Source organism: Archocentrus centrarchus, chromosome 15 (genome assembly GCF_007364275.1).
Source record: "Archocentrus centrarchus isolate MPI-CPG fArcCen1 chromosome 15, fArcCen1, whole genome shotgun sequence".
NCBI classification, from domain to species: domain Eukaryota; kingdom Metazoa; phylum Chordata; class Actinopteri; order Cichliformes; family Cichlidae; genus Archocentrus; species Archocentrus centrarchus.
This window is the reverse complement of record NC_044360.1, coordinates 18,262,513-18,283,539: the sequence shown is the minus strand read 5'-3', so window position 1 is coordinate 18,283,539 and position 21,027 is coordinate 18,262,513. Positions and strand designations below refer to the sequence as shown.

General features: G+C 42.7%; 1 protein-coding gene across 4 annotated transcripts; it reads left to right on the top strand.

The window, feature by feature from the left end:
* The first annotated feature begins 486 nt into the window (after positions 1-486).
* ldb1a (LIM domain binding 1a) lies at positions 487-18,689 on the top strand. Of its 4 annotated transcripts, none has more exons than XM_030747511.1 (12): positions 487-641; positions 3,282-3,382; positions 12,385-12,487; positions 12,787-12,831; positions 13,051-13,126; positions 13,915-14,017; positions 14,212-14,384; positions 14,471-14,593; positions 14,680-14,757; positions 14,866-14,989; positions 15,163-15,311; positions 16,334-17,189. In XM_030747511.1, exons 2-12 carry the CDS (start codon positions 3,355-3,357, stop codon positions 16,556-16,558), a joined length of 1,227 nt encoding a protein of 408 aa, XP_030603371.1. In that variant the 5' UTR covers positions 487-641; positions 3,282-3,354; the 3' UTR covers positions 16,559-17,189. The 4 variants fall into 4 exon arrangements, with proteins under 4 accessions (XP_030603371.1, XP_030603374.1, XP_030603375.1 ...); XM_030747514.1 differs by lacking the exon at positions 16,334-17,189 and adding an exon at positions 17,208-18,689 and having other exon boundaries at positions 496-641; XM_030747515.1 differs by lacking the exon at positions 16,334-17,189 and adding an exon at positions 17,208-18,689 and having other exon boundaries at positions 499-641; positions 15,163-15,305.
* The last annotated feature ends 2,338 nt before the right edge of the window (positions 18,690-21,027 follow it).

Genomic DNA, 21,027 nt, shown 5'->3' with positions numbered 1-21,027 from the left:
TATCGGTCATGTCCAAATGAGTCAGTGCTGCCCACGTTTCCTCCGTCTTTTCCTTCAGCATATCAGTGGCTGTGTACTGTACATCTGTGGGAGCTGTAAGACTTATGAGCTCGTCTGTGTGTTAGAGAGACAGAGAAAGAAAGGAACACCACTATGCCCCAGCACACTCCCTAACTGCTACCTACCGCTGCTCTGCCGTTGCCATGGATACAGTGCCCTCTCTCTCCCCCTCTCTCCTCTCTCGGTGGGTATGGAGGGATGGGGCTGGAAAGGAGAGGAGAGAAGTGGCTCTGGCTGCTGCCTCTGCGTCATATTCATACCAGTGCAGCTGAGAGCCCACCCCCCCCCCAACCCCAACCCCCTTCCCCAACACCACCACCTCCTCCTCCTGTTTCCCCTCTTCCACCGCCTCCCGCCTCCTTCCTTCCTTCCTTCCCTCCTTCCTTCCTTCTCATCATCCAATTTGCACACTACTAGACCCCCCCCTCTCCATTTGTGTCTCCTATCTGCATCTGCTCATCACATTCTTCCTCCCTCTGTCTCCCTCGCTCTCTGCTGGCCCAGCTTGGTTTCCTCTGCGTGGCTGACCTGAGCGGACTTTTTCGAGCGAGTGTGGTGAGAGGAGAAAGAGGAAGACAAAGGTAAGCACTGATATGGAGGACATGTAAGAGTGTTTGTCTGTAAGAGAGAGTGAGAGACAGAGTGGAGAAAAGAAAAGGAGAGGATGGATTTGGGGGGGTGGGGGGTGGGGGAGTGTAGAACACCTGGAAGACAAAAGAGTGCGAGGAAGGTGATGATGACACCAGGAGCGGTTCAAACATTTTAATAGAAATTTATCAAGAATTGAAGTGCTCGGCGGAGGTGAACAAGTGTTTTTACACTGTATAAAGACAACACACTAAGATGAGATGAATGCCTCAGTAAGCCAAGCTGGCAGTGTGTCTGTGTGCAGGCACTTTGCTGTCTGTCACATAGTGTTATGGAACTGCTGCTGCTGCGTGCTCCCACAGTGGAGCGAAGGAGGCGAACAGAGGGGGAACTTCATTATTCTCAGAGAGCTTTTTGAGCAATGTGTTGACAGAGCGGGAATCTCTGCATCTACACAAGTAGGGAGAGTGAGAGGAGAGTGAGAAAGAACGTGAACAACAGAGCAGTTATTGCTGAAGCAGACAGCTTCAAAGCATTATCACTCCTGGAAACAGAAGCCATTTCCAAAAATCACATTCGCATACCCTTCCTAGTCTTTCTTCTCTAATGTGCAGTGATTTCTGTTTGTTTCTCTTGCATTGTTGGGGATGCCTCTTTTATCCTCTCATATCTTCTGTTGTTCAGAGTTTACAAGTAGTTAAATCCCCTGATCGCGACCTGCATGGTGCATTAAAAAAAAACAAACTGTGATGAAATAGCAGATAGACATGAGAAGACTCTGAAAGACAGACATTCTTGAAACGAAAGACACCAAAAAAGCGCGCACGTGTGTGTGTGTGTGTGTGTGAAGGGGAGATAGAAAAAGGAGGGAGAAGACAAGTAAAGGGAAAAGAGGACGCCCGCAGGGTTGTTCATTGTGTCTTGGTCCTAAGAGCAGTGTCTGACACTGTGTATGACATTTAACTGTGATGCCTCTGCCAGTGAGCTGGTGTGTGGGGAATGTGCCCGTCAGCTTTCATTTCAGTGGAGACAGTTGTTTGTCTTGTATTGGTATATTGGTTGTGAGTGACAGAAAACAGCAAAGAGAGGTTTGTTAAACGAGGCTTCAACTCACTTGGGGTCGTTTTTGTTAGCGCAGGGACTACATGGATATCATAGACTACCACAGTCCATCACACAGTTGAAACATCTGCCATATATTTTTTTTTTTACTAAAAGACAATTCAAACTGGGCAGCATAATAAAATTATCTGCATAACCTCCAACCTGGATGCATAAGCTACATGATTATTCTGGCTTCTACTTCAGCCATTAATCGACTACTTTAGCTCTTTACTTAACTTTTTACTCTTGCCTTTTTTAGCTATCAACCACTGATCCATTACCTTTGAGCTAAATTGTAATATTGTTTTCAAGTGGCAAGACCTGACTCATTATGCTGCATTCTTTTTTAAATGAAATTTCTGCACCCTTTTCCATAGTTTTCCAAATATTGACGCAGTTATGACCCAGGCTCATTTCCTTTTTTCTATTTAGTCAAAATAACTCAAGCAATACTGCATAGCTTTTCATCCGTATGACAGGATAAAATACATGGGCAACAGATATGTCTAAATTACAGGAGTCAGTTATGTACTTGTGTGTTTGTGTAGTGATGTGTGAGATTATGAGAACAGGGAAGCTTGGGCCGGGAGAAGTTGTGGGATGAAAGGAAAGGGAAATCAGAGAAATGGAGGAGGGAGAGGAAATGAATCACAATCACATCAAGCTGCAGAAAGGTCAAAGTAATATCAACAGAGTGAGGAGATTAAACTGGCAGTTCGGTAAGATTAAAAAGAAAAAAAAATAAGAGAGAAAGGAGGCAGGGGTTTGCTGAACAGACGTTTGCAGTCGAGTCAGACTGTTTACACTCAGCTCTTGCTGGTTGTGGGCTTGTGTGCATTTGCGCATGCACGCGCCTCCTGCCTCCCGTGGGTCTACAGTGTCCCTGCGCTCCAGGTGGGCTTTGCATTTTTAATCGATACTGTCTGTAGTGATTAACACCCACATTTTCTCTGCAGCACAAAAAAAAAAAAACAAAAAAACAAAAGGAAGGAGAGGGAGACAGAAAGAGAGATGAAAATCTGTCATACATGAGGCACGGTGTGTGATAGAGTGTGTTTGTGCACGCATGTGTGTTTGTTTGGCAGTAATGACCCTCTGCCTCTGGGCTCCTACTGAGTATGTTTATCTCCCACAGCAGCACCGGGCAAAAATAGACGATGCATCATTGCCACACACACACACACACACACACACACACACACACACACACACACACACCTTGTGCAGTTTCTCTTTTTCCTCTCCTTTGCTCTAATTGCCTCCCTCCTGCATTCTCCATTTCACACATGCTCCTTTGCTCCAGTCCATATTACTTACTTCAGTCTCACACACTCTTTCTTCCTATTTCACTCCTTTCTCATTTTCCCTCCCACTTGTGTTGCAATATGCCTATTAATGATGCAGCTAGAGCACCACTGCCAACTTCCTGCCTCTAACAGAGAGAGAGGAGTGTAGTTGTGGTGTACATGCCCTGCTTTGTACCACTCCCTCTTATCTCTCCACCCCTCTGTCTGTGTTGTTTTCCTCAGAGTTGGCCCATGCGAGCAGCGTGTGGACTGAGTGCAGCTGTTTCGTTTAGAGAAGAGCCCAACATGTGAGAAGATGTCTGTTGGAGGTTGTGCTTGTCCCGGTGAGTATCTACTCTCTCTTCTTCTTCTCTCCCTGCCTCTGTTCTACCTCTTTCCTCATCTGTCTCTGTGCTCAGTGGTGCTGTCAAAAAGATGACTTATGTAAAAGTGCTGCAAAGCCCCCTAGGGCCAGCAGCTAGCTATGTGAGTGTGAGTTTGTGTGGGCACGCAGTGTGTTGGTGAATCCATGCTTCACTCGCAGCACATGTCCTAAAACAAGGTTATAGACTGAGGCTACCACACTTTAGGATTGAGTTGTTCAGCAGAGCCTCTCAGTCACGCTAGCCTGCTGTGCAGTTGATCAATGGCTCTTTGAGTTTTACCACACGCAGAGACAGAGATATCAATAAGTTTCTCTTTTTCTCAGCTTCATCTGCCGACTATAGGTCTGCTTCATAAATATTTGGGCTCTTGTACATGTAGAAGAGTTGGCAGATCTCACTTTTTAGTTTCATGTATATTTTTATGTGTCCCAGGGGTCGGAGCTGAATGAGGCAAAACTACTTCAATTTACTCACTGCAAAATGGTTTAAAGTTCCCTTGATGAATTTAAACTATTAATGAGGGTACTTAAGACTTAACAAACTTGCCTAGAGTTAAGCTACATTTAGCTATTGCACAGCTTTTTGTCATTGTGACTTTGCATTTTGCATTCCTACATGTGTTCCTGAAAATAAGACTTACTCTCTGGAGCTTTAAAGGTTACATAAAGTATGGATTAGAACCATTGTATAGAGTGTTACTGGTATACAGTATCTACACTTGGCTCTTGGTCTACTGTATCAGAGGAAGAGAAAGGGAATCTAGTACAGTCTGAGTCTGTCTGCACATGTCAGTCTTTGGCAAGCAAAATGTTTTGGCAGTTTTTATCAAGTACATCGTCTAATCTGTTCTCGTCATGGTGTGTTTGATTCTTTTTTTTTGACTTTGCAGCAATTTCTCTTTAAAGGTATCCCACTGAGAGCAGGCAGGCTACAGAGATGGTTGTGTTGCACACAGTGAAAAGCCTCACGGTGCCAGGGGACGGGCTCTGTGCATCACAAGGGAAAAGAGTATCAAATAGAAATTGAATCGTAGCATCTGCTTGAGGGATTTCAGAGAGGGCAGATTGAATTAGGGTGTCAGTATCATTTTAATGGGGCTGCTCTGATTCATGGGCAATCAGCTATCAAATGGAGTAATATTAGGCCTCTTCTTAATGTTCTCCTCTCAGATGTTTTTGTTTCTGTATTATTTAGCTTCTTCTCTCCCTCCTGTTGTGTTTCAGTGACTCTGCCTCCTTCACTCCCTCTGCTAACAGACCGTACTGTGGAGCAGAAACTTTTAATGACATCCACATGTTTCTGAAGGATGTACAGAGAACACGGTCCACCAGAGTGATCTGCCATGTGCATGTTATGTACCACCATTTAACCAGTCACAGGTTTACATAGGCTTACACATGCGTGCTTGGAAAATTTGCAGTACGGGATGCATGTACGCTCACTCGTTTGTGCGCCATCATGACGAGCCTGCCGGGACAAGTTTAGGCTGGTAGATCTCACACATAACCACAGAGCCATGTTGATCCAAGCTGGTTTGCTGTTTCTCTCTCCCTCCCTGTGTGTGTGCGTGCTGTAAATCATTATATTTGAAGGCTGGTTTGTTTACATTCTTGCATGATCCTGAATGGGAGATCCTCCCCATTATTCCTGTGTGAATCTGCATTGTAAAAACAGATTGTCTCTCGCTCTAACATCATTTTCACTTTCATCTCGTCAGAATTGCACAGATGTATTTTTCACTAAGCATATTTGCTGTCTATAAGCCACAATAAAAGAACAGAATTCTCCTGGCTGTCTAGCTCAGTGACAACCCTGTGACATCCTGCTGTTGTTGTGACTTTGCTGTGAATTAACCTCTTTAAGGCTTTGTTCCTTGCGTGAAGGAGATTTGTCCTAACACAGTGGAGCCAATCACATCCTTTGTTCAGGCTAAATGGTAAAAATAGATTGCCTGTGAGCTGAAGATACCCCCCTCCATTCTCACATGCACCCACTCAAGCATGCGCTCCCCTTTGCTCACCACTCTCTCTGTCTCTCACCCATCCCACTCTAACCCCTCCCTCCCATTTCTGCCTTCCTCATCTCACTCTCTTCCCCCCTTCCTTTCCCTCTTTCACCCTCTCCTTCTCTCCCTTTTTGTCACTCTTTCATCCCTCACTGACTGCCTTTTGCAGTAAAAGTGGCGTTACCTCATGCAGAAAGTCACGTGGTTTCTGATTGAAGAAAAGTGACTTAAAGCAGAGCCAAGATGGCAGCCAAACAGCTAGGATTTTTCTTTTTTTTTTATTACTGTTACACAACAACGTGACTGCCTCAGCTTTATCTCACTGCACTGAAAGCCTGCCTCTCTTTCTTTTCCTTCTCAATTCTTTACTTCTTTTTCCTTTTCCTCCTCTCTTTTTTTCTACTGAGTCTCTCAGATCTTGTTTGCTAGATCAAAATGGCTGTATGTGCAGAGGCAGAGAGAAAGAAGGAATGCGTGGGAGACACAGAGATGCTGGGGGAGTCTGAGAAATTGGGGGGGGGGGGGGGGGGGGGGGGGGGGGGGGGGGGGGGATGCAGAGTGGAGACGAGCTGTAGTGATGTCACATCTGCTGCAGGCTGACAGGATGGCAAGAGAAAGCTGGCATGTGCCACACAGCTGAAAAGAGGGGGAGGATAGGGAGAGATCAAAATGGGGAGGGAATGATTTTCTATCAAAGCATACCTGTAATTGTAAGAGATGTACAAGCTAGTGAAGGTGATGGCAGCTGTGCTCAGACTGAAAGGGAGCTACCCTGAAAACTGTAAGGACAACTGCAGGAGTGTTTGAAAACTGTATCTTTGTGCCACCTGCGCATGTGCAAGTAGTTGAGCTCAACACTATTTAAGGCCCAGGAATGGTTTATTAATCCAACCAGATTTGTTTTTTTTCCCCCCTCTTTATTAAAGGTATCATGAATTATTCAGCCTGTGCAAAGTACAGGTTGGTGTCAAGATGAGCGAGTGAGCTGAGAGAGAGAAGCCCTATATCTGATCGGTTTTATGCGAATCAAAGCTAATATCGAAATTGTGACACAGTTGAATGGATTTTTGCCATAATTTATTTTCTTCTTCTAATTTTGGCTAAGAAAGTGAGTGAAGTTGTGAATCGCTTTAAGTTTACATATTTCATTACAATTAAGTGCTGTGCCTTTATGCTTTTTTTTTTTTTTTTTTGGAGCGTTTCCATGATTAGTCTCTAAATAACATTATCGCAGCAGTGAATTTTATTTAATTCTCAGTGAGGCTGTAAAAATTCACTTCTAATACCTAAAATTTAAACAGCATCAAGTCCTGTCTGCCACCATCAATCCTCTGTTCTTTTCAAGGAATTTGTTAATTCTGTCTGCGTGCAGGTCAGCGATCTGTGCCTTTGCAAGTGTCCACAAAGCCAACCTTCACACAGATATTCACGCAAGCCTTTTCTCTCTGTTATCCTTTGCTATATCTTGAACACATGCTGTTTAACTTCCTCCCGTCAAGCCACAGTAGCATCCTCTGGGTGCCGCCTGTGTTAGGCCTGTCTGCTGCCTTGTTGCTATCACTACCAGTCAGGTGTCACAACAGTTTCCCTGACAGGCTTGCTCTTCCACTGTGGTGTCTAAAAAGCAGCAACAGGAATCCGAACATCCTGTTCACCGCCAGCTTTCTTCAGATTTCCTCAATACTGCTAAAAGCTCTTCTGTTGCAGGCTTGTTAAAAGTCACAGTGTATTTGAAGGGCTTGGAAAATGTTTTTGAGGCATATTTATATGTGGCTAGTGTGTGATGACCTAATTTGCTTATCAAGGTCAGTTTTTCCTAGTATAGTTTTGCCTAACCATGCTAGAATTTAAATAACAACCAATAAATAAATAAAAATGAAATGCATATATTCTCTGCTGGAGGCCACATTATTTTTTTTCATAATAGTGAAACAATGCTAGTTGGCCCCACTCTGCATAAATTAGGTGGTTTATGGTGTTTTTTGAGATAGGGATATACAGTACCAGTCAAAGGTTTGGAAGTATGTCAGTATTTGTACATGACTACCTCTGTAGTTCAAAATCACCTTTTCTGAGACTAAAATAGGACTTAGTTCCTGTGCAATGCTGCCTTTAATGTTATCACTGCCTGCCAGGTACTCTGTGAATATATGTGCTAAATGTGACTCTTACTGAATACAGATTAAAGAGGTTTCAGTTCTCAGAATGAAAATGCTTCCGGAGGCCTGCATGCAATAATACATATTGCCATGAAATCCACACTTTAATGGATTTTGTGCATAAGCACATGTATGTCACTGATAATAGAATATTTATATAAGCACAGTTAAGCATGTACAAACTGATTGCTATAGTTGTAGAAAAAGCTAATAAACATTAAAATAGTATAAAATGTATACAAACTATATAAACTCCAGGAAAGTAAATTCTGTTTTCTCATGTCATTCTATTTTGAAGCATGAGGTGTGTGTGTGTATGTATATGTATGTATGTATGTGTGTGTATATATAATTTTATCAACATTTGCCAGCAGAGGGAGATGCTGTCCTTTTCCACCTCTGTGCAAATCTATCAAAACTGACTTGCCCAAGGAGTGATACCCCAGCCAACTATTACTGTGTTCAACAAGAGATCCTAAAATCGGCATTCGTTACGACTAACAGCTTTAGTCTTTTGCCAAAACCTCTAAAGTAACACTTGAGATCAGACCACAGGCGGTGCATCCTTTTCTGAAACATGTGTACAATGGTGCCTGCTGTTTTGCATACAGTTTTACATATCTTTGTTCTATATCTGACATAGGGTGTGTGCGCTAAGGGAAACTGGTGTGGGTCAGATGTGTTTACCGTATCAATAAAAACCATAGCTTCACTTCCCTCAGCTGCACTCCCGGCTTGTAGAAATTCAACTAACTGACTGGCAGCTCAAGTGAAAGCCTAAACAAATGAGCTTAAAATGCACTTTGAGACCACAAATGGTTCTGTAGCCCTCAAATATATTGCTTGTAAACATTAGAGTGGTTATTGATTAAAAGTGAGGCTACAGATTAGCCCACATGACAGGCCCGGAGCTGTGGTGGAAAAGATTTGAGCCATCAGCTGAGTCAAACACTTTTAATAGGCCTTTAGAAAGCTTAAATTAAAAGTGGTGATTTAACAGTATAACCAAGACGTTTGAGTCGCACTCCATGAAAAGAATAAAGGTTGAGGGTTTTAGGATTTTGCAGAATTGAATGGCCACTAGTTTGAGTGGTTCCAGCACTGCTAACACAATATTACTTTTACGACATACTCTAAAAGGACTACTCATTCCTCATGAGTGATCATTATGTCTGACTTAGGTTTCAGTGCCCTCACACAAAGCTTTCACGAATGGTCGGACTCTCTGTATGGAAAGTTGGGAAGAAATCATCTCAGACACTACTGCTTCAAAGGATATAATCCTGTCACTTTGAGCCACAGTTAAAGTAGGAAAAAGACATATTTTATTGCAGATACCTAATCATGAAATCTGAAATCCAGCTTTTACTCATGTCTTTATAAAAATGTGCTGAGCAGTAATGAGGGTCTGTGTAACTTTTTATACTTTTTAGATTAAAAATGTTCAAATAAGGTTAAAAAAAATGCAAACATTATGATGTGATTTTATAACACGTTAAGTAATAAGACTCTTAAAATTTTGCTTGTACATATTGCCCCAGATTTCTCACTAATTGCTGTGCGTTATGATTAAATATTTGAGGTGCATTACATTTATTAAAAACTTGGACAAAAAGCTAGACCTGCATGTGGGCGTCAGGTTTCAGTGTGTTTCACTCCTATTCTCCACTGACAGATTTGTGTAGCATCCTATTACAATACTATTATAGACTTTGACACTTTAACTACTGTATTTATCACAAGTCATAAAGTGCAGATGGATATTTAATTGAGGCAGTGAAAGAAGAAGAAATGACTACTTTAGCCTCCTAAACTCTGCTGACCCAAATATTATTCATACCCACTAAACTTCAGAGAAGAGCTGGCACAGAAACAGAAAAACCTAAGATGCTGTCAGACTGTGGAATAAGATTAAGTGAGACGGTTGTTCCTCGCAATGGGGACCCACCTTGTACCACACTGGGGGCCACTGGTCCACTGATGGGTCCTGGCTGGGACAAATTGGGGGCCCCTGTTAGGGAGGGAGGCCTGATTTTTGTCCCGGTCTGTGTGTAGGGATGGGCGGAGGAGCCTGGAGGAAGGCGGGGCCTTTGTTTGTTCGTGTCTCGGCTGGCAGGAACAAAGGGTCCGGTAGTAGTAGAACACAGTCCTCCAGACAAATGACATTTAAAACATATAACCAGGAATTGCAAATTCATCAGATTCAGGGAAGGAGCTGGAGTGTTTCTTTTCCCATCGTTTGCTGTTTGGTTTAGGACCACAGGAGCACATTATCAGCGGTCGCCGCTGGAGCTTTCACCATCCAGCAGCTCCGGCTAGCAGCGAGGCTAGCTGGCTAGAAACACCGACCCGAGGTGTTGAGTAACACCGCGTTTAGGCGGACGTTTCTCTGCAGGTAACTCAGTCGCACTGCTATACCAGGTTATCAGGATCGCGAGTTCACAAAAAACCGCTGAAACTTGTCGTAAACAGGCACAGGGAATTCAAAGCGGAGGGCGGTGATATTTAGCAAGTAGGTTAATAGCTTAGCAATGGCATCCCTTTTCTGCAAACGGTTAATGTTAATGAACGCGGCCCTGTGGTTCAGTTTACGCCTGGCCCGTGCTGTTAAAGTGGATGCTCGCGCATTTTTACATGTATACTGCACATTCATGGAAATACACGGAGCAATGAGGTAACACCAGTGAGGTGTGCAAGTATGTTAGGAGTCTTTGCACATAGCTTTGGATGTTTTATTGGCTGTTGGCCATCCTCTGAATGCAGCTCTATTGTTTGCATTTAGCAATTTGGGCGGACTAAAACTGCATCAAAGTCAAATTAAGTTAAGCTTTGTTAGAGCAGTTAAATATGCATCGTGATCTCTCACTTAATCGAGTTGCTCTGTTAAAGAATGCTTAAAGACTGGAGTCATTTGCCAGACATCCTTTAACCTCAGGGGTTTCTCGCATCCTGTCTTCTCGTTATGTGTTAGTAGTTGCCAGTGTTTACATACATAAGCATCCAATGACCTGCAGGTTTTTGTAGATGTGTTTAATGGTGCTCACTGGATCTCTTATTAGTGTGTGTATGTGTGTTTGTTAGAGGTGAGGATTCTCTGTGTGTCAGCATTTTTTTTTTTTTTTTTTTTTTTTTTTTTTTTGCACAATGAGGCTTTGTTTTAAAAATATTTTTGCATAATGTAATGGAAAAACCAGAAACCTTCACAGTAGCTGCCTCTATTTTCACACCAAGGGTTGTGATCAAAGGAGCGTTATATTTTACAGTGGAGAGGTGATTTGTTACACTGGACGTTATGTTTTCCACAAAGCTGTGGGATCACCATCAAATTGAACAAAGGCTTATCATATGGGATTGAATGCAGTCTGGAGCTAATGGCTGGAGTTGTTGGGGGTGGGTGTATAGGTCAGAGGTAATATGTAGAGAACCATTGTTGGGTGGCCTTGAGCGAGATCACCCTCGTACTAGTGGGGAGGAGAAGATGACCTGAAGATGACTCTTTTGGGTAAATAGAAGCAAGAAAGAAAAGGGTGAAAATAAATGGAGGAGTTGTAGTAGAGTCTGCTTAAAGAGGACAACTCATGCTTTTCTCTAATTTGACTTTAACCACCACCATTTTAGAATTGGCCCGCCTGCAGAGCTCTTCATCAGTTCACAAAAAGTCGTGAAAATATTAGATTTACATCCCTCTGTGGTTTTGGGCTGCATTAGCATAGATGGTGCTGGGAGGCCACATTTCTCCCCCTGCTGGTTTTAATTATGTACAGTCCCCCTTTCCTATGCCAAGCAGACAGTGACCGACCGTTGTGCATAAATTGTAGGTCAAATTAACATTATGCAGGTGCCTGTTGGGAATACAACATTTACAGGCAGTGCAGACATTGTTAAGCAAGCAGGTACAAATGGGTTTTGCTGTTATTTAAATGTTGCTAATATCTGCTTATCAAAACATACTTTAAATTCCTCATGTCCCCCCCCCCCCCCCCCCCCCCCCCCCCCCCCCCCCTACACACACACACACACACACACACACACTGTGTTAAAAAAGTTGTGGAACTGGAGTCGGGTTGTGGTTGTCCAGTCTGACTCAAATTTCCAGGGGTTGTTTTTCTCCAGCATCTCTATCGGTCACGGCCTGCCTGGATCTTAAATATTTTTGAGACCTCAGACGTGAAGCTGCTGTTTGTGTGGGGTCTTCTTGAGTCGATATTTTCTCAGCACTCCCAGATTGTTTGAGCATGAATGTGTTAACTGGGCAGACAGGGGTTAACAACAGCCAGTGTAGGGAGTGGGGGGATGGGTTTAGAACAGGCAGCAAGAGGGGGAGACTAACGCACAGTGCAGAGAGGCATGGTTTAGGTTCACGTGGGACCGTATGCTGAGAAGAGGGTTGCCGGTAATGGTACAGGTGGCACAAAAAAATACAAAAAAAATGTGCCAGTGGACCTTTTCTGGGCTCCACTCATTTCGCAGATTGTATTCTCGGATGTCTGCAGGCTAATAAATATCACTGTCTCCCTCCCTCCTCCCCCAAATCATTTGTTTTCTTGTCCATTTAGCAGATTGAAGGTGCATTAGATAATGAGAGCAGCAGGAAATTGTTTTGGCAGCGTGCTTTTATTTGAACGAATCTCAACAAAATCATCCAACATTAGATTACTTAGATGATGCTATGATTTGAATGAGCTAAATCCAAAGTAATCTAAATCTCCTTTAATTCTCTGCTCTTTTCCCCCCTCCTCCTCTTCCACCTCCTTTCTCCTCCTCCTCCTCCTGTGCTGCTCTGGGGTTGTGTGCAGGCTGTTCGTCAAAGTCATTCAAGCTGTACTCTCCTAAGGAGCCCCCCAACGGCGGCAGCTTTCCCCCCTTCCACCCAGGCGCTATGCTGGACAGAGATGTGGGGTAGGTCTGGGTTGTACTCTCAAGGGAAATTTGTGAATTCATTCAGCCAGTAAATTATGCCATTTGTTATTCTTTTGATGTCTATCTTTTGACTTCCTTCAAGCCTCATGTATTGATTATAAAATTTGTTTTCTTGATGTACATATGTTTACTTGAAAATAGAAGATGGTTTTAGATAAAAAAAAAAAAAAAAATTTAGAGGTTATGAAATACAATCTGTTTGCATCATATTATTATAGGCACACATGCTTGGTGTAGTCTATTAAAATCTTATTTATTGTATTTTTTTTTTGTCCTAGGCCTACACCCATGTACCCCCCCTCATACATGGAGCCTGGAATGGGGTGAGCTTAAATAATTAACGTGTAATTTTGTTCTGTTCTAGGTCAGAAGTCCTTTATATAGTGCATATACTTTTTTTTTCTTTCCATTTCTGTTTAAATATTTCTCTTGCATTTAGTTGGCTTTAGTTCAAAGCTGCTCTTGGATTATTGCATTTGTTTGCACTACAGGTGCAGAAGCTCCGACTGCAGGGTATTGAATATCCCCATTTTCTGTTTCAGGAGACCCACACCGTATGGGAACCAGACAGATTACCGGATATATGAGCTGAACAAAAGATTACAGAACTGGACAGAGGTGAGAATCTTTTTCTTTTACACGGAGCACAAATGCAACCCAACACCAAACTGTTATTTTACAAAAACACAGAATCCGTGTTTTCTTTCCGAGCAGGAAATGTGATAAAGGCCCACAGGAGTACGTCCTGTAGTTCCTGTAACTTACTTACTGTTGCCCTGTTTTTAGATTTCCCTCCCAACAGCTGTTTATGTGTAGGTAACCATGTTCGGGATTATATGGATAATTAAGTCAGAGAACTCAGACTTAAATTACATTGAGACTCTAATAGGATTATTTGATAAACCTGGCTAAAACCTAATTGGAGTGCCAACTGTTTCTATGCCTAAATGGGCAACGGAGTAGCCATTATGAGTTATTCTTTTTGTGAGACTATTTGAACACTACAGGAAATATTTGCACACTAATCTACAACTGGAAGAATTACTGCAATTGAGTTTCATGTTCAGGAAAGTCTGAATTGTGGGAGCCTATCCCAGCTGTTGTAGGGTGAAAGGCAGGGTACACCCTGGACAGGTCACCAGTCTGTTGCAAGGCTTACAGTGAAATCTTTCATTCTATTGTCCTAAGAGCAGAAAGGTTATAGGAGTGGTACGGATACACAAATGTCAAGTTCTTGATTTTGAGCACTTTTATTATATTCAGGATATTGTTTATTATGTTATACAACTTCCTTACTTCTCTTTTTCAAACGGCACCTACTCTTCCTGTTGAACATGAACTATTTTTAACATGTCATTGTAGACTTTGAGTAATCAAAAACTGAGAAATGCTTCTTCTGCTTTCAGGACTGTGACAATCTCTGGTGGGATGCCTTCACCACAGAGTTTTTTGAAGACGATGCTATGCTCACCATTACTTTCTGCCTGGAAGATGGTCCCAAACGATACAGTAAGAAATATGTTTTTAAATAACTTCCTGCTGCTCGAGTGTTGCCAGTTTCTACTTTTTTAGTCCATAAATTTGTTTTGTCTTTGTAGTTCACTGAACATGATGCATATGTCATCTTCAAATTTCTGTTTTTATGTACACCCTTTCTGCTCTCTTGGTTCTTCAAGTTTAACTTTGACACATTTTGTCTGCAGCCATTGGCAGAACGTTGATTCCTCGGTACTTCAGAAGTATCTTTGAGGGGGGTGCCACTGAGCTCTTCTATGTTTTGAAGCATCCAAAGGAGTCCTTCCATAGTAACTTTGTGTCTCTTGATTGTGACCAGTGCACCATGGTGACCCAGAATGGCAAACCTATGTTTACACAGGTAATATGACTTGTATGTACATACACATATTTGTACCTCCACCCTTTGTTAACCCGGTAACCCATGATCTCTCCTTTTTGATTTAGATTTGTGTTGAGGGCCGCCTGTACCTAGAGTTTATGTTTGATGACATGATGAGGATCAAGACGTGGCACTTCAGCATCAGGCAACACAGAGAGGTCCTACCAAGGAGCATTTTGGCTATGCATGTGAGTTCCAGTGTAAACGAGCCACTCTTTAATACTCAGATTTATACACAGTGCATGCAATTATTCATTACACGTTTTTAATCCAGGATCCCCAGATGCTCGATCAGCTGGCTAAAAATATCACCAGATGTGGGCTGTCCAACTCCACGCTCAACTACCTCCGTGTAAGCAAATTTCCTTATGATTTTGAATTATTTAAGCTCGGTTATGTTTATTACAATCTGTTAACATCCATCATGCCGCTTTGGCATCTCTCTTTATTTTCCCTTAAGCTATGTGTGATATTGGAACCCATGCAAGAGTTGATGTCTAGGCATAAAACCTATAGTTTGAGCCCGAGAGACTGCCTGAAGACTTGCCTCTTCCAAAAGTGGCAAAGAATGGTAGCACCTCCAGGTAATGCCTTTGAAATAGCCAGTGGCATTTATGATAGTTGCCTTTAAGTTTGCTCAACTCTGAAGCACCCATAGTCAAATCCAGCTGCAGCTGCATGACAGTTTATCTGTAAATGACCTAGAAACCACAGATTTATAGAGATTTGTATGAAACATGTCTTTCTGTGCTTGTAGCTGAGCCCGCCAGACAAGCTCCAAACAAGCGGCGGAAAAGGAAGGTGTCCGGCGGGAGCACCGTGAGCTCTGGCGGAGGCAACAATAACAACAGCAACAGCAAAAAGAAGAGTCCAGCCAACAGCTTTTCACTCTCCAGCCAGGTACCTGTAAGCATTACATCTACTTGACTTCTAGCTGCACCTCCAAACTTCAGCTGAGCAAGGCATTGGAAAATAATGGTGGAAGGGTTGGAAAGAAAGGCAGAGGTCAGAACATTATTTGTGGGTGTATATTGGGAGGACGTTGGGGTTGCTAGTGTGTTTTAGGATTAGTTGTAATAGCAGGTTAGGGTGGAGATAGTTCAGGAAGGTATATGGGTTCAGTAAGTGTGTGTGGGGGGATTAGGGGTTGATTTTTATAATTTATAAAGGATGAGTAGATGTAGATATTAGATTCCCCCATGTAAACCAGTAATGGGCAGTCCCTGGTCCTCTAGGGCCACAGGTTGAAGGGTTTATCATATAGAGGAGGTGCAACTGGCCTCCGTCTCTGCTTAATATATTTTTGGGCCATGGGGTAGGGTTGACCTTGCTCTGATTTCCAGTGGGACAGTTAGGCTTCCACTCTAAATCTGCTGTATTAACCCAGTCTTAGACTTACCACTGAGTCTATCAGAGCACATGATTTCACACAGCACTGCTGTCTTTGCTTACTTGGTTGCTTGACTGAGCGAACGAGACCCGAGGTGGAATGAAAACCCCCGTGATGCAGCACTCAAGGATCAGGGATGCCCACTTCTGGCCAGTAGTGAGGGCTTCTCGACCCTGGTTCTTGGAATGGGGGGGGTCAGGGCCACATGGACAACTTAAATGTCTGGGTAGATGACCTGAACGTACGTTGTCCTATTGTGATTGGGTTCAGAATGAGAGGACATTAATATGGAAAGCTTTTAATACTTGGGTTCCCTTGGTCCCCAAAGCTTAGATGATTTCCAGGATAATGCATTTCATAAAGCAAAAATAAATTTAAAGCTGGAATTGAACCCAGTCAGATTGCACCTAGGCCAAAAAATTAAACAACTACAACAGAGTTGAGTTCAGGGTTAGTAACCCATGCGTGCAGCCAGTCATTCCGCGCACCCCCCTGTATTATGGGGATAATTTGTACCGGCCCTTGCTGTCCCCTTTAGGATGTGATGATGGTGGGAGAGCCCACTCTGATGGGAGGGGAGTTTGGTGACGAGGACGAGCGTCTGATCACGCGGCTGGAGAACACGCAGTACGATGGGGCGAATGGCCTGGAGGATGAGGACAGTTTCAACAGCTCACCTGCACTGGGGGCACACTCGCCCTGGAACAACAAGGCACCCTCCAGTCAGGAGAGCAAGAATGACAACTCCCAGTCGTCCCAGTAGACAAAGGGGGTCCAAGCCAACCCCCTTTTTCCAAAAAAAAAACAAAACAAAAAACTACTGGGATCCACCTGAGCCAACATGCTAGCAAGAGGGGTCAGGGAGGGCGGCCTTGAGCACTTTTGTTCACTTAATTTCTGTTTGTTTTTGTTATGTTAAAAGCAGAGTCGGTGGTGAAATAGATGGACTTATTGAGCTTATTGCTGGCACATGAAGGGCAGTTCAGCCACTCTAGCGCCCTCACATTGTTGCACATGGTCAGTGGTGCTCAGCCTTGGCCCTAGTCTGCTCGGCTCCAGCCAGTCCTCTTAAAGGTGTGGTGATTCTGGCAGAGTGGCGACGTGCGTGCATGTGTGTTTACTCCCCTATGATCGCTCACCACAGCATTTGAGCCAAAGTTGGCACGTCCTGTTGTCCGAGTGCTCGCAGCGGCGCCCATGTCAGCGGGTTCTTGTTCCAACCTCGGGTCTCTCAGGTGTGCGTTCTCCTCGGCCTTGACGCACCTCGCTGTTTCTGTTGTGCTCATGTCACAGGGAAGAAATGCTTAGCTTTTATTTAACCTATGCTTTTGCAGGCTGCAGAAAACTGTGTGCACTCTTAGTATCAAAATTCAACGTTCGGTTTTTAAAAACTCAATTATTTGTTTTTGTAGGACCTGGTTGGAACAAAAACCTGTACAGTGCCGGAGCTTGAGGACCGGAGTTGAGAACCACTACGCTAAATCTTAAACACACACACACAAACACTGACAGACACATGCCCACACCCACACCCACAACCAGTGCACACACTAACACAGCCACCTTACACCTTCAGCATAAAACATTAAGGTACTGGAGAGGTGGTATGCAGCGTGTCTGGACCAGATCACCAGACGCTAACAGAAGTGTGTTTTTATTTTCAATGGTTTAGACTTATTTTGATTTTTTTTTTTTTTTTAAACTTTTTTTTTGTAAACAATTTCTTAAAATAAACAGACAAGCAAGCAAACAAAAAAAAAAAAACACCCCAAAATATTCTTTGCACTGTTTTCCACTATTAACGGCAATCTATTTTTCTTATGAATTGACGGTGTATTTTTTTCTTTTCTATTATTGCTAATGTAAGAACTGTAAACATCTGAAACCTGCAGTATATTAATGTAGAAATATTTGCTGTTAGATCATTCTTATTGTGATGGTAATAACTTTCATGTAAGTCTATCCTTGATATGTCCTCCATCTGTCTCAGGCATCCCGCTATCATCAAGCCCTTTGGCTTCAGTGCTAAAACAGGCTGGGGACAACAGGGCCAGTGTTTAATTGTGAGATCTGAAAAGCATACTGGAAACCAGTTTCCCCAGCTAAATTGCCATCAAGCACCTGGTTCACATCTGTTGTCTTATCATTGCAGAACTGTTTGCTTTGTCTTCAGATCTCTATATTGGGGGGGAGGGTCCTCTATTCAAAGAATATAATTACAGAAATCAAATTTGCTACTCAAAAATATTTTAAAAACAAGTTTTGATGGGGTTGTAAAATAAGAAAGACTTTTGTATTAACTTAAGCTTCCCAGAAATGTTTTTAAGTACAATTAAGAAAGCTGCAGACCAAGGAGCTACATGTAAAGATTCTTATACTGTTTAAACGGCGCTGTTTTATGTTATATAATGAATCATTTGTTGGGCTTTACTCCTCATGTTTGTGTCTGTGCTTGTATATTTTTAGGTAGCAATTTCTGTAAAAGTTATTCTATGTATTCCTCCCTAGAACTATGAGATACTCAATCTAATGTAAAGAGATGAAAAGCCTCTTAAATACTTTTTTTTTTTTTTTTTTTTTAAACGTGATTTTTAATGGTACAATCACTGATAAAAAGAATTTTTGCCCTCATTTTAGCAAACTGTATTTATTTTTCTATGTACTGATGTTCTGTTTAGGTTGAACCCACCTGTACAATATTCATGATGATATATGGAGGAATTTGTGGGGCTGCTGAGTCAGTTAATGCCAATAGAGGTCATTCTGTTGTGTTTTTTGAGATAAAGTTCCGAGGCCGTTCTGTTGGTTCAGTATTATTGAGGAGAAATTTAAATGCCATTGATATTGTGGAAGTGTCAGATGTATTTGAAAACTAATAAATGGCAACATTGAGAGAAAATGTTGACCTCCGTTTGTATGCCTCAAGTTCCTTAGATGCTGGAGATGTGCCACAATGGTGCGGCCTTTATTGAAATTTAAAAGGATTGACCAAAACCTTTAATTATATATTTATGCTTTTGTTTTTAGGCTTTTTGGTGGCTGTTTTTCAGACAAATTTTAATATGAGAGAAAAAATAAATAAAAGTTGACCACTGACATTAGATCTTACCCTGGGGGGGAAAAGAGTCGTAAAGCTGCTGTGTCAGGGTTTGCAGAGAAATGGGGGGGGGGTTGCCTAACAGCATCACCCAAATGCCAGCTAACAGCTGTTTGTTAATTTGTAGACTCATCCAGCAGGGGTCTCTCAGAGCACAAGAGTGAGCAGCCTGTCAGAAATTCCTCCATCTTTGGCTCAAAAGCCACCTGTAAATCTACACTAGGCTGCAGGCTTTTGTGTTGAAATCCTTATTCATTGTTTCCAGCACCCCTAGTCTACTTTTGTGGTGTATCAGTTCAGCGGGCAGAGTTGAACCTAGGCGCAGCTTAACACCCTGTGTTTTCTCTTAGGGAAATATAAGAGTGTATGAGACGGAGATGAAATGGAAATGTACCCATAGCTGGCTCCTGTAGCGTCTCATCATAGGGGTGATTTTATATATATATTTTTTGCCAGGTTTCTGTCATTGATAATTCATGTATGGTATCAATAAAGATGAATTTTCACGGAAAAAAACTTGGTTGTATTTATTGTCTTTATTGTTGGTGATTCCCAGTGGAAAACGATCGCTGGCTGTTCTTGTTACAAACAGGTGTATATACGAGAGTCACACTTAATTCAGCTGCTGCCTTTAGGGGTCTCCACAGCGGATCATATGCTTCCATCTCACCCTTTCCCTAGCATCCTCTGTCACACCAGCCTTCTGCATGTCCTCCTTCACTACATCATTGAATCTTCTGTGATGTCTTCCTCTTTTCTTCCTGCCTGGTAGCTCCATCTTTAACATCCTTTGTCCAGTATCCCTCCTCTGCACATGTCCAAACATCTCTGCACTGTTTCCAAACCACTCGACCTGAACTGTTCCTCTGATATACTCGTTTCTAATTCTGCCCGTTCTGATCATTCCCAATGAAAATTCCAGCATCTTCAGCTCCGCCTCCTGGCTTTTTGTTAGGACCATGGTCTCCAAACCATACATCTTGTAAACTTTCCCTTTCACTCTTGCTGCTAACCTTCTGTCACAAATCACCCCTGACTCTCATCGTCCCCCACTCCAGCCTGCGTGCACTCTCCTTCACCTCTACTGCCCGTTGCTTTGGAGGATTGACTCCAGATATTTAATCTCATTCATCGTCACTACCTCTACTCCTTGTAGCCTCACTGTTACACCTGTCTCTCTCATTCACACACATGTATTCTGTCTTGCTTCTACTGACATTCATGCCTCTTTTCTCCAGCCTCTCCACCTGCTTCCTGCTCTCACTGCAGATCACAATGTTATCTGTAAACATCACAGTCCACGGGGACTCAGCCTATCCACCACTGCAAACAACAAGGGGCTCAGAATCCCATACACCTCACCACTGTTTTGCTGTCCTCATAAATTTCCTGCACCACACTCACATTTTTCTGCCACTCTTGACTTCCTCGTTCAGTACTACAGTTCCTCTCTTCGCATGCTTTCTCTAGAGCCACACACAGTGCAACTTCCTCTGACCGTTCTCAGCATGAAGCCATACTGCTGCTCGCTGATCATCACCTCTCTTCTTAACCTAGTTTCAGCACCCGTTTCCCACAGCTTCATGGTATGCCTCATCAACGTCTGTAGTTACTACAGCTCTGCACATCATTCTTGTTCTTGAAAATAAGTACCAGTCCACTTCTTCTCCATTCCTCAGGTCACTCACTCTCCAGGATTGTGTTATTTGAATTTGGTTATAAAGTTGACTGCCCTGTCTCGTAGATATCTCCATACTTTCACATGCATGTGAAGGTATGGACCAACTGCCTTTAATATTAAAAAAAAAAAAACACAAAAAAAAATGGATAAGGAGGAAATAAATAAATTTGACCTAAGTAACTTTCTTCACCACAATGGATCAGAGCAGCGTCCGCATCACTGCAGCTGCAGCCGCAAACTGTCTTGAGCCTTGAGAAGCTCCATCAGTGACAGACTGTTGGACCCCAAATGTTTGAGAGGTCCCAGTTCACAGGTCCTTCCTGCCTGCAGCAGTGAGACTCTTTAACCAGCACTGCTCACAGACCTAAAAGTGTCTACTTTTTGTGTCTACTATGTACATATCATTTACACTGGTCATATTGTCTATACTGTGCATAGTGTATACAGTTTTTAT

Excerpts from the sequence above, each read along its gene's own strand:
- ldb1a (XM_030747511.1), top strand. The coding sequence starts at position 3,355 with ATGTCTGTTGGAGGTTGTGCTTGTCCCG. Across the intron at positions 14,385-14,470 it reads GCAAACCTATGTTTACACAG|ATTTGTGTTGAGGGCCGCCT; the intron begins GTAATATGACTT and ends TTTTTGATTTAG. Across the intron at positions 15,312-16,333 it reads CACTCTCCAGCCAGGTACCT|GATGTGATGATGGTGGGAGA; the intron begins GTAAGCATTACA and ends TGTCCCCTTTAG.